General features: G+C 41.3%; 1 protein-coding gene across 3 annotated transcripts in view; it reads left to right on the top strand.

Annotated features, from left to right (window-relative positions):
• The window catches only part of MYLK (myosin light chain kinase), a 196002-nt gene extending 185332 nt beyond the window's left edge, over positions 1-10670 (top strand). For all 3 annotated transcript variants that reach the window (XM_088168285.1, XM_088168286.1, XM_014871778.2), the window contains 5 exons: positions 3215-3367; positions 4363-4486; positions 5650-5779; positions 6644-6763; positions 8537-10670. In XM_088168285.1, the coding sequence (XP_088024411.1) occupies positions 3215-3367; positions 4363-4486; positions 5650-5779; positions 6644-6763; positions 8537-8793 (784 nt within the window). In that variant the 3' untranslated portion in view covers positions 8794-10670. The remainder of the gene's footprint in view (positions 1-3214; positions 3368-4362; positions 4487-5649; positions 5780-6643; positions 6764-8536) is intronic.
• The last annotated feature ends 1947 nt before the right edge of the window (positions 10671-12617 follow it).

The following is a 12617-nucleotide window of genomic DNA, read 5'->3' as shown; positions in this document are numbered from 1 at the left end:
CTAGAGGATAAAATATATTTCTTCTTTATTTAGAAGTGGAAACTGTGAAAGACTTTCTAAACAAATGGTTCTTAACATGCCAGGAGGATGCCTGGTAAAGTAGCTTGAAAAATGTTTTCAGTAAACAGCCTGCTGCTTGTCTAAGAGTAACTTAGCAGTGTAAGCTCAGTGTTAATTTTCTGGAGCAGTAGCTCATCTTTATCACTCCAGCATTCCAAAAAGAAATTGTTTCCATTATCTGTCAAAAGAGTTGCTGGAACATTATTACTTTAAATGGCTATTAAGAAATGAACAAGCAAGACTTCGGTCAGTGAAATCTGTGCTAGAGATAAAAATTTCTGGCTATAATCCACACTAGTTGCGGGATTTTGTTTTCCGACTATAGACAAGGATCTGGTTCTCCCTTAGAAGTATTTCCACAACAAGGCAACTGATTCACAGTGTAAAACTGTAGTAGAAAGAAAAAATTATTTTAGCTTTATAAATCTGCAACAGCACATTCAGGAGTACGAAAATAGATTCATTTAAATGTTTGAATGGGCATTGTTACACTGGTGTTCACAAATTACAAAGTGAGTGGGGGCTCACCTGGTAATTTACCAAATGCATGGGATTGAGTAATCTTACTACAGCATTTAAAATTTTATCAGATAATTCTGTCATACAATTCTAAAACAAAAAACCACAAATACACACACACAAAACCAAAAACAACAACCAAATTTTTTTTCCTTCTCTAATCTTCTCATCCTTTAATTTATCCTCACTCTTCAAAAGCTGTGTGGGACATGCAGAACAAGCACCGCCTCTTACAGCACCACGGAGAAGTGGTGCTTCCACATGAGGCAATGTCCCTGTACCTATAGCAGGTTTTTTAGTATGCATATGATCTCTCACTACTGCAGCTTTAACCTCTGGAAATAGGCCAGAATCTTGTCCAATGTAGTGCAAGAGCTGCACAGCACTATTTGTGGTAATACTGTGCAGAGGTCACCTCTGACATACTTCGATCAAGTATTGAAGGGAAAAGGGATTGTTGTTGCTCTGGCTGCCGAAGTGCATCCTCTGGAAGCTTAACTGGATGAAGAGAAAATGTGCATCCCCTCTTTTGACAGTGAGCTAAAGGAATACTTCCCAGACCTGTCCTTGTATAAGCTGCTGGCTTGGCTGAGACTGTTTTCCTACCACAAGGTAAAAACGAGACAAACCAGCAGTCAGTATGTGGAAGCCAAAATCAGAACTGCTGTCTGCACGAGATTTTCTCACTTGCTCAAACATTATGGAGAACATTGTCACAACTGAGCAGATGTTCAGATGCTGGAGAGGAGGTGGGTTTAAGGCCCTGCAGCAATGCTTTGTGATTCCAGGACAGACATTCCTGTGCTTCCTGGACATACCTGGCCGTGGGGGCTGGAGAGGGTGCGGGCAGAGCAGAGCCGAGCCCTGCCCGCAGCTGTGCCAGCTCTGCAGTGCTGTCCTGTCGGGCACAAACCTCTCCTCCAGTCAAGCAAGTGTCAAACACAGGGAACAATCGTGGTAAAGTTGCTTAAGGGAGGCATTTTTGGCATGTTCATCTTTCAGGCTTTGGTAATTTGTGCCTGTTACATCTTCATAAATGGATTTATGCCACCTTGCACATTTACAAAGTCAGGATTCACTGTTGCATTCGAGTGCACCACATATAATGGAAAGTAAGACAGCAAATACATTCTGTTCTGATTTACCTTGTTCTGCCTAAGAATAAACAAACCTTTTATCTTCAGCTCATGTATTATTACTAAGAAGTTTCTGAAGTATACACGTAAGATTCTAGAGTCTGCTGTACTGCACACAACTTCCAGAAATGGTAAAAGATTTAGTGTCTGCTCTGTGTGAGACTTCAAAGAGTGTGTGTTTCTGCTTTGCTTATAAAATAAAATGCTTAGGAACAAATCAGATTTTGAATGTAATAAGAGCCAAAAAAGAAGCAAAATAACTTCGAAGGAGACCATTCTAATATTATTAATCTTATAGCTCACTTTATTTGACCCCAATCTTTTTTTAACTAGTCTGTTCTGTGATATTCAGTGGCACCATGATATTCATACAATATAATTTCCATGTAGTGTTTTCAGAACCATAATAAATTAGTTATTTTTCCATATTTTAAAAAAAGGGAGTAATACTGGTTAACACAATTGTACAGAGAAACCAAATAAAGTCTGTAAAAATTCATGAAGAATAGTTTATTCTGTAAATTGCATGCCAGTAGGACCTGGAAAAGTGAATAACTTGTAGTTCTAAGGAATAAGCAACCTTTCACCTCTAAGTTTTTTTCTGAAAGCATGATATATACAGGCATCAAAAGTATCCAGATGCACAGTGTAATAAAGGATAATGCTCAACTGCAGAAAGAGACTGCAAAAATGACACCATGATGTTCTGTAATTGCCTTTCACTGGCAATTTATCAGTTATATTGTATAAAAAGCCTTGGAAGCTCAACTTAGGTTATAGGAGAGTATTATTTCCATTTCATGCATCATCATGACTGATGGAGAACATAAAGACCAAATCATTTCTGGATGCATCTGCATAACTCCACAGCCTGCAGTGATGCAGCACTGTTTTATCTGTCTGCATAATTCAGAGTACATTTGTTTACAACACAGCCCTGTGGATTTCATTATTTCATTATGTGTCTTTCTTCTTGGGGTCTCTCTGCAGAATAAATGGAATAAAATGTACAAAAACTCCCTTGGTTTGACAGTAAAGGCAGCAAAATATCCCTGAAATTAGATAATCTCCAAAAGTCCCTTCCAACCCTAACAATTCTATGATTCTGAGGAAATGCCAGGGGAAAAAAAAAAGGATATTCCACTGAATTTGGTGTGAAAAATCCAGTATTAGTTATGCAGAACTAGACAAGTCATTTAACAAACTATTTTGCTCCAATTTCACCTAATTCTAATTCTCCTCAAAAATGTCTTGGGAGAAGAGAAGGAAACCAGAAAAATGTGCCTTTCAGTTTTGCTGGCAAAATTCTAGTTTCCTTCCCATAAGACTATCTGTAGTTAATTTTGAGTCCCTTTTAATTTAATTTATTTTTTAAAGCAAGCTTTTATTGATGAAGAGCTGCAGAGCATGGGAGATGTCACACGCGATTTTAACTTGCTCCTCCGGTAATTTGCGAATTGACGTGGTTTGTTCTGTGTCTGTGTCTGTCCCATCCCCAGGGTCAGCGGACTTTCTCCTTTCATGGGAGACAACGACAACGAAACCCTTGCCAATGTCACCTCAGCGACGTGGGACTTCGACGATGAGGCTTTCGATGAAATCTCTGACGATGCCAAGGACTTTATCAGCAATCTACTAAAGAAAGACATGAAGTAAAGCTGCCGGACTTACTTGCTGCACTTTCTGTGTTTGCATTTAGCCGCAGTTGCCATTCGTGTTTCCCCCCGGATCTCCGCATGGCCGCAGCATCTCTGGCCATACTTTATAAGGAGCTGTGCGTGCCCGCCCGGCTCCGCGTGTGCAGCGCTCTCTGTTCCACTCACGGGCTGCCGGGGCTGAATGGAGCTTTGGCTTCACTCGCCGGCTCTTTGTGCTCTTCCCTCCCCTCGGGCGAGGGGCACCGGGGCTTGTGTGTGGCCACTCCGACCCCCACTCTTGCCTGGCACACATTCCTGCATGACACGTTCTGTCTAGCTCTGAATGGGTTGCAGTTTTGACGTGTGTCGCTTTTAAGTGCGGTACCTCTGAGTAGGCAGCTTCCCTATAAATGTAGTAATTAGGCAAGAAAAAAAAAATCAGAGTTGGAAGCTCTGTTTGCAGAAGTGTCTGAACAAACCAAGGAAAAGAAACATATTTCTTCCAATGAGTTTGCAATGTATGGGTGGAGAACAGAGGGTTATTTACCTGTGCATCCTGAGCAAAGTGAAGTGTGGTGAGAGATTTGGACATTTCTGTTCTGTTAGATGTTCAGGAGGGTGTTAAGTGGTGGGATGGTGAAATCTCTGTAAGTGAAGGAAAGGAGATCTGGGACAGGGTTCTGCCAGCATGAAGCAGCTGAATCATTGCCATTGTGGCTCTGCTGTATGTGTTCCATGCCTAAAGTTCCATACAGCTTTTCCTGCTTTATTTTATAATGTTTTTATTAACACTTTAAAATGCACAATTTTCTCTCAAAAAGATCTATAAAAATTGAAAGTGAGTTTAAGACGTTAGAATGGCTGGGAAAGCAAAACCATGTGATCTTTGTTGCTAAATTTAGGAAACACAAAAATCAGCTCCCAGCAAAGAGAGCACAAAATAATGTTACAGCAGGTAGGTTCCTCTCTCGTTACTGGCAACACTGACTGGTCTTTTTATACAAAAACAGGAGTCGCTTAAATTGTACTCAATGTCTTCAGCATCCCTGGCTGCAAAAAGACACCAAAAACATGGAAGCCAAAAAACTTTCCAAAGATAGGATGAAGAAATATATGGCCAGAAGAAAATGGCAGGTAATGAAGAGGACATGGAATTGGGCTGGATGTCCTAATAAGTCTCTTTAATATTTATGATTCTGGGAAACACATCATACCAGGGGGTTCCTGCTGCTGGTGAAAGCTCTGGCGTGGCCAGGGTGGGAATGCAGGACAGCAGGTCTGGTTCCTGCAGCTGGGCAGTAGGAGGGTGCACAGCTGCACATGGCTTACACAGGATGATCTAATTTCAGGCTACTAAAAGGTGTGTGAGCTCAAGTATAGTTTTTTCTACTCTTCTGGGGGTATGCCTGTCTCTTCCCTGCCCTCTCCCTGCCACTGAGAGCTGGGGGATTGTGTAAGTCTTAACAAACCTGAACAGTTCAGGTAAAAGTTACCTGCCTGGCCTCCCTAAATTCTCTGTGGCAGTTTCATTCTACTAAGCAAAGAGTTCTATCTTGTTGGAACTTCCCCAGCTTCCCATGCATTCAATCAGACTGGTTTTCTCTAACATATTCAATCTCCATATCTTCTTTTTTCCTAATGCTGTAACTGGAGCAGCAGATCCATCTGTGCCATGCTGATAGCTACAGGAGTTGTGTGAAATCCTGGATCCTTTTGAATAGCCTACAAAATACTAATTTGTGTAAATCTACCTTATATTCCCTCTTATGTTCCACTCGTTTCTTGAAGCTCATGCAATACAAGTATCTGTACTACAGCTCCCATAGTTTGAGCATATTTTAGTAGCCTGGTGGTTGATCCTGGGTCCTGTCAGAGGTCTGTTCCCATCATGCAGATGGTGCTTTCTCATTCATTTCATATCAGCTCATTATCCATGTTGGATGAAATTCAGCCCAGCCCAGAAGGCTGTGGAGGGAGGCGTCCCCCACCAGAGTTCAGTTCCAGTTACACAGGACAGGGCTTTTGCTCTCGCACTGTGCTTTTTATCCGCAGCTAACAGAGACATTCATTTAGGTATGAGTTCATCAGGGGAAGTTTATATCTGCAACTAAATTTGGTAATTCAGTCCAGCCTGCTCTGTCTCTCCTAGAACAACTGAGCTATATATAAGCAGTTTGTCCACCAATTCCAGTGAGGTTTGCAGAGATCCCAGATAATTTGTCCGAAGCACGATTGTTGCAGAAAATCACATGCCTATTGGATTGGATTGATCGGAAGCCTTTTCTGTTATGTCTTAGAAAACAGGCCATGCTGTCCGAGCAATAGGAAGACTGTCGTCCATGGCAATGATTTCTGGTATGAGTGGGAGGAAGGCCTCTGGGAGTTCGCCTACCAGCCCTATAAATGCAGACAAAGCAGAGAATGAAGGTAAGCATTTTTTCTGCCCCATATTTTCACCTGTATCTGAATCAATCCTACTGAAATTTTAAGCAAATTGCTAGAAACCAGTCATTGAGTTGGATATTCCTGTGCGCTCTCTCTCTGTTTTTATCTTACTATTTTTTAAAGAAATCTGTCAAAAAACCACTCTTTTTATATTGTTCTGCTACTCCAAATGTCAGTATAAGCATAGGCAGTAAACTCTTTTCTTTTTAAAGCCAAAGAATTAAGGCAGATTTGTCAGCTGCATTTTCTCTGAGTTTGGGAATGCATGTTTATACAAAGATGACAGTGATGTATTGCCTTCTCATGCAAGTAAGCAAGCAAGGAAGCAATAAAGTATTAACACTTGCTGTAACCATGGCACACACCCTGCATTAACCGTGCTCCTCAGAAAGGGCATTTAAGGAAATGTCTGTTACTCCTGTATGTCCCCAGATTAAATGTGAATTAGTGGTGTGTAACAGTCAGAGGTGCAAATGTTTGACACTGCTGAAAATCAAGCAATTTTGACAAACCCACATAGACTGCGGGCCTGATACAAGTGGAGTATTTATCCCTCTGACTAGCAAAAGTCCAGGTTTGGCTAGAAACAAATTCAAGGGAAAAATACTGAGGATTCATAGCATGGTGGCCCTGCACGTACATTTCTTTCTATTTATGGCCTGAATCCTCGTTCAGCTGCAAAAGATCGGCACAAAGCAAAGCAGGCAACATCCTCGCTGTCCCGTTAGTCTGACAATGAAGTGAAATAAAAAATGCTTTCATTACCATCTGGCAATTAAAAACTAAAATACATCTTTTGAGAACATGCCCTGTAAAATTGTTCACTACCTCTTTGTTCTCCTCCAGATGCTTTCCTCGAAGAAGTGGCTGAAGAAAAGCCCCACGTAAAACCATATTTTACTAAAAAAATCCTTGACATGGAAGTTGTGGAAGGAAGTGCTGCTAGATTTGACTGCAAAATTGAAGGTACTTTGAATAAGCGTGTCTGTTTCTTTCTTTCCTTCCTCGTCAGCTTTCTGCACTGGGCAATTGTTTCACTTTTTCAATTTTTACTTCTGTATTATTGTTGAGTTGGTGCCATTTTGCTTTACCAGTATCTGCATGTCACAGCATGAATGTGTTGCAATAACAGAAATTATTTGGAGCTTGTTCTGTGCTTGCCATAGAACAGAAGTCTCCAGGAGTCCACATGTGAACCACTAATTTAGAATAGCAAGTGGGAATGGTTGTTTGATTTTTGAGGGAATAGTAAAAGCAAGATGCAAAGTAGAAGCAAATTCCAATGGTATACTCTTAGACAGTGCCAGCAAGAGACCAAGAATTAGTAGGAGGTCATTTGTCTGAAATGACAGACTAGTTTCAGGTCACCTGAAATAAGGTAAGATAACTTTAAGCCATACATATATTTTATTAAAGGCAAACAACTCCCTAACTGTATGTGCATGAGAAGTAAAGATAATATTCTTGTGCTGGTCACATAAGTCACATCTAGAAAATACTGTTCTGTTGTTTGGGGTTTTTTAACTCACTTTAAAGAAACCTGGAATATGCAAAGTATAAGTTTATGAGAAGACATGTAAGGAGCGTGGGCATGGTCAGCCCAAGAGTGTAAAGGCCAAGACCACTGCCACTTCTCCTGCAATGAGACTGAACCTTGTGTGTCTCAGTTGTGAATGAAAACTAGAAATTTGGAAAGAAGAGCTGTGAAAACAAAACGGGTAGGGTCAGTACCATCCTGCATGTGTACAAGTTAATTCATAATCTTAAAATTAGGAAATCAGAACCTGCCTCATCGACCTTCTGCTTGTTTGTTTCTGTGCTCCCAATCTTTCCCTGCCTGGGTTTCCTACCTTACAGTGGAGATGTGAGGATGGATTATTACTGGTGATGGACGCTCAGTGTGAGGGGTATGTGCACAAGTACTGCATGGAATAAAAGAGATGGATGTACCACGGCTGATGTTCCAAACTTTGCAGTGTATTGCTGTAATGTTCACCGTGTATTAGGGATTCCTGCACTTTATTTCTGCTCAGTGGGAAGCTATCCTCCCGTTGCAGTCCAGAACTTGGCTGAGACCACAAACCTTCAATTTGTTACAGCAGCCAAGAGTACTGTATAAGGGATTGTTCTGCAGCAGGCATTGTACAGTGCTGCTCCGAGGCTTAGCAGAGCCATTTGCTTCATAAAAGGCTCTGAAAGTCCTTTTGAGATGCACAATCAAAATGCTTTTCTTAGACTTCCTCACTTACCCTAACAAACACAGAAGAGTGCAATGTAAGGAGCAGATTAAGAGGAGGAAAATTCAGAATAACCACGGCAAAGCAACCTGAGAAAGATATTAAATTGTAAGCCCAAAACAGCTTACCCTTGAAATTCTAAATCTCGGTGTTGGGAACTGTTGTCTCCGGAGAAGCTGCAGTGTAACGTGAGCCTCAGATGCACTGTCAGGAGTTCCCTGGCTGACAAAAGCTGTCTGCAGGCACTGCTAAAGGACTGGAAGGAGGAATCCAGCAAGTACTGCAGTGCTCACGTGCAGTTTTTGCTCTTCATAAAAAATAGTTTCAGGTAAATGTGAACTAAAAAAGCCTCACATCATCTACATTTATTTTCCCATAGAAGTCAATGAAATATTTGTCTATCAACACATTGGCACGTCCATACGGGAATTAGAGCATCAGGTAATTAGCGCTGAGTTAACGCTCGTTAATTGCAGCCACTGTTCTCTCTCCGCTCCTCCAGGCTATCCCGACCCCGAGGTGATGTGGTTCAAGGACGATCAGCCTGTCAAGGAGTCCCGTCACTTCCAGATAGATTACGATGAGGAAGGGAACTGTTCTTTGACTATTTCTGAAGTATGTGGGGACGATGATGCCAAATACACCTGCAAAGCTGTTAACAGCCTTGGGGAAGCCACGTGCACCGCAGAGCTCCTTGTAGAAACAATGGCAAAAGAGGGAGAGGGAGAAGGAGAAGAAGATGAAGAGGAGGAAGAATGAAACAAGGCTAAAAAAAAGATAAATATTTAAAGACTCTCCTTATAAGGCTCAGAAAACCAAATTATCAAAAGCACCTTGTGTGAAACGTAGGTCTTTGGGGGGTTATTATTTCAGCATGATCAGTTGATACCTGTTAGCTTTATGTATGGGCATTACTTCAAACCAGCAGGCTATTTTTAAGTTGCTAGAAGGATTGGATTGACTTTAAGCAAGCCATCAACTAAGTTGCCCAGATAAATTTTAAAATCAAATGCATGGAAAGCAAGTTATATTCTGAACATCTTAAAGAAAAATAGTCTATTTACTGAGCTCATTGCTCTTTACCATCAGTTTTCGCAGCCAAAACTGCAGCTAAGTTGGCTCCCCGAGATCTACTTTAAAGGAATCATTGGCCAGACATGCAGTGAATCTCTCCAGTCCTGAGGAACAGGCTATCCCCTGAGCTGTACCTTCTGTAAGGGAAGGTTTGACACAGCCAGCATTGCAATTTGCATGTTGGCATGGTTCATTTCTCGTTTGCTTTAAGCAGAGTCTCACAGTTCAAACTTCAGACATATTCACTGCCTCTGTTAGAGAGCTGTTACTGCCCTTGCATTACTGGCTAGCATTAAACATCCAGGTGGTTTCCTGATCTTGCTTTTAGCCAGCTGATCCCACTTGGTCATCTTTCCCTTATGGAGCCTGTCACTACAGTGCAGTTGCAGCTGCCTACTTAAGAAACAGACTGAAAACACAAAGACTGAGAATATTTTCAGTGTTGCTGGTCAGTCTAATAAAGACTTATGTATTATATATATGCTGCTGTGAAAAAACAGGCTATTGCACAATCAGTGATTTCTCTGTGCATGTCTGTGAATGGAATCCCAGGTTAGTTAAAGTTTTACTTGCATTTGTTTGGCAATTGCAAAACAGATTTCAACTGATGATAAGCTGGAAACTCCCACAGATTTTTCGAGTAGCCAAAAAGATAGTAGCCTGGATTACAAACTCCTCTATTCTTAGCAATTTCCAAAGACTCTTAATCTATATAGGACCTATTTCTACCTTATGAGCTTGACTGTCTTGTTTTTGTCTTAAACCTGCACCAGTAAGGCTGTTGCATTCTTTAAAAACGCAGAAAAACAAAATAAAATAAAATTCAAACCCCTTTTTTTTTTCAGAAATGGTTAACGCACTCAGACTTAGTAACTTTGCTTTCCTTTCACAGTATTGGCACTTTTTAATTTTTTTTTTTGTGGTTGTTCAGAGGTAATATCAGAGGCTGCAAGGTGATTATGCATAATCTAAAACCAGTGTGTCTTATATCTATGTATCATTCCAAAAGTGATTTTCTTTTCCACTTTTTGTGTGTAAAGTGCAACCATTTGCATTTCAAAGGTTACCTCTTTTAAAAAAAGACATTACCTTAAATCCTCACCATTAAGTAGTCAGTGTACTTTAATACAGGTGTGTACATTATCAACCTTAGGTTGTTTGATATTACCTAGTTGTGTATGTGTTTCATATGATTTACTCTTTACATTCAAAGCTCAACTAAAGTGGATGACACGACGGTTTGTAACTGCTTTACTCTTTGTTGCTAAGTTCAGATTGCCAGCATGTCTTTTCTTTTTGATTGATAAAAACCTCTTGTTATACTAAACACAGTATTGCCACAATTCCTTATACAGAAAGGTTTTGAATCTGATTTAGAGCATACAGAGCTTTCCTCACTTTTTTTTTTTTTTTATGTTTTAGGCAACAACGGGGTGTATTTTGTACCTTAATAAAAATATGCTAATATTCTCCCTGTTTGTTAAACCATCAGAATTGCAAAGATGAGACCTCTACGGCTGTAGTTACTCACGGTTCCTAAATAAATACTACCACAAAGCACACTCCTCGTATGCTCTATTGCAGCGTCACCGCGTTCACCTTGGCCAAGCCTCTCCTCCTGGCCCTCAGAGCTGCTGGCCACACAAACCCATCAGGTGGCAACAGCCGAGCCTCCCTGATGTCTGTGGTGCTGCTGCTCTTCTCCTGCCCCTGCTCGTGCTGTGCAGAGGCTGCTCTGCCCCAGCACCACCAGCTACAGCCTGGGGCTGGCACTCATGGCCCCGTGCTCTGCCACGTCTCCAGCGTCAGCACAGAACTCAGTGGGAACGTGGATGGGGCACCAGGGCAGTTCAGGGTTTGTTTCACAACTGGGAATTCCTGTATGGTGGGGAAACGTAGAGTACTGAAAGACTGTGGGAGGAAAAGAGACAAAAAATCAGGAAAGTCTCAATGTAGATATGGACTTACACCAATGCTTCTAAAAACTGTAAAGACAGATATAAATCTGCTCATGCTGCCTTTATTCAGACTTCTGTTAACATGCAGCCCACATCACCACAGACCAAGCAGGACCACATAGGCTCCCTTAAAACAAAGATTGTGAAAACACCCTGCTTGTTGCAACTTGCTTCTTGAGCAAATCTTCAGCCCTTCAAACAGCCCTCTCTGCAAGGTGTGCCCCACTGTCTTGTGAATGTACCTGACTTTCTTCAGTGACTGCTGGTTCCACCCAGGTAGGCAAACGCCTGAAGCAGGAAAAGGTCTGGCTCTGCTGGGCTGCTCACAGCAAGGTCTGGGGGTGCATGTACTGGGTATCAAAGCCCACAGACTCAGAATTGCTGTTCATGCACAGACCTTCCCTTCTCTCTCCTCCTTCACAAGTCCTTTTGTGTCCCACAGGCTATAAACTGCCTATTTTTCTTTTGTCCCAAGGATACTCTAAGGAGTTTACCATCTCCCTCTAGCTTCCTATTAACATCCATTCTAGTCTGCAGGAAACAATGACTTCTAAAATTATGTGACATGCATTTGATGCAGCTCTGAGCAATTGACTCCAAGCTGCACTTGACCTTGAATTTTTTGTTTTGTTTGAAGAGTAGAATTCTATTTCCACTGATGAAAGGTAATTTATATGCTTGATCCCTGTCTCATTTTGCCAGCCATGGTTTAATAAAAGGCATTACCTCTTTCTATAAACCTTGCCTTGGTCGTATAATGTTTGCAGAAATCCACTCTTGGGGTGTTATTGGGATGAAACCCCAATAGCAGAGGTTATGCAAGACACTGGTACTGCCCAAGGAAGACCACTTAATTCCCTTGTATTTCTTTTGTATGATATTCAGACTTCTCAAGAGACAATCGAGAATTTGGGACTGGCTGCTGTTTTTCACTACTTGTGTTTCTGGGTTTGCATAAATTTAATTTACTTAATGACCGTCCTGTCCAACCTCCCAAGCATCCTGTGTACATTTCTGGTTGATGAGGAGACCTCTGCTAATTGCATGCATGGCATGCAGTCGGCTGGGTCCCTGCATCCCTTTGCTGACAAGGAAGAGAGCACTGGACTGCACAGCCCTCTCCTCCCTCTGCAGTGACTGTCAGACTTTGCAAACAGATTTTTTTTTTTTTACTTGCATATATGAATAAGGAATGATTTCTCTAAAATGTCTTAGTAAGTTTACTGAAATATTGCACTAAAACATAGCTGTTTGAAGGGGGAATACTCATAAATCATCTTTGCATTTTAAGACCTGTTGTCTGCAGGAGACATGCACATGAATTTATTAGGCCACAAAAATACTCACATGGCAGCAAAATTGTCTGAGATGGAGAGTGAGGCTTATACTGCACTGCTCATAAAGGGACTGCACCACAATATGCATGGGAAATAAACAAAGAGATGTTTATGGGAGTGGAGAAGTAACTCCACAACACAATTGTGTTTACAATTTCTGTAGGGGAGAAAAAATAAAAATTATTCTGTTGTAGCTGTTCAGAAAGGCAGCTCT

Source organism: Sturnus vulgaris, chromosome 7 (assembly GCF_052056855.1).
Source record: "Sturnus vulgaris isolate bStuVul1 chromosome 7, bStuVul1.hap1, whole genome shotgun sequence".
In the NCBI taxonomy this organism is placed as follows: Eukaryota; Metazoa; Chordata; class Aves; order Passeriformes; family Sturnidae; genus Sturnus; species Sturnus vulgaris.
The sequence above is the reverse complement of the archived record's forward strand: the minus strand, read 5'-3'. Positions and strand labels throughout refer to the sequence as shown.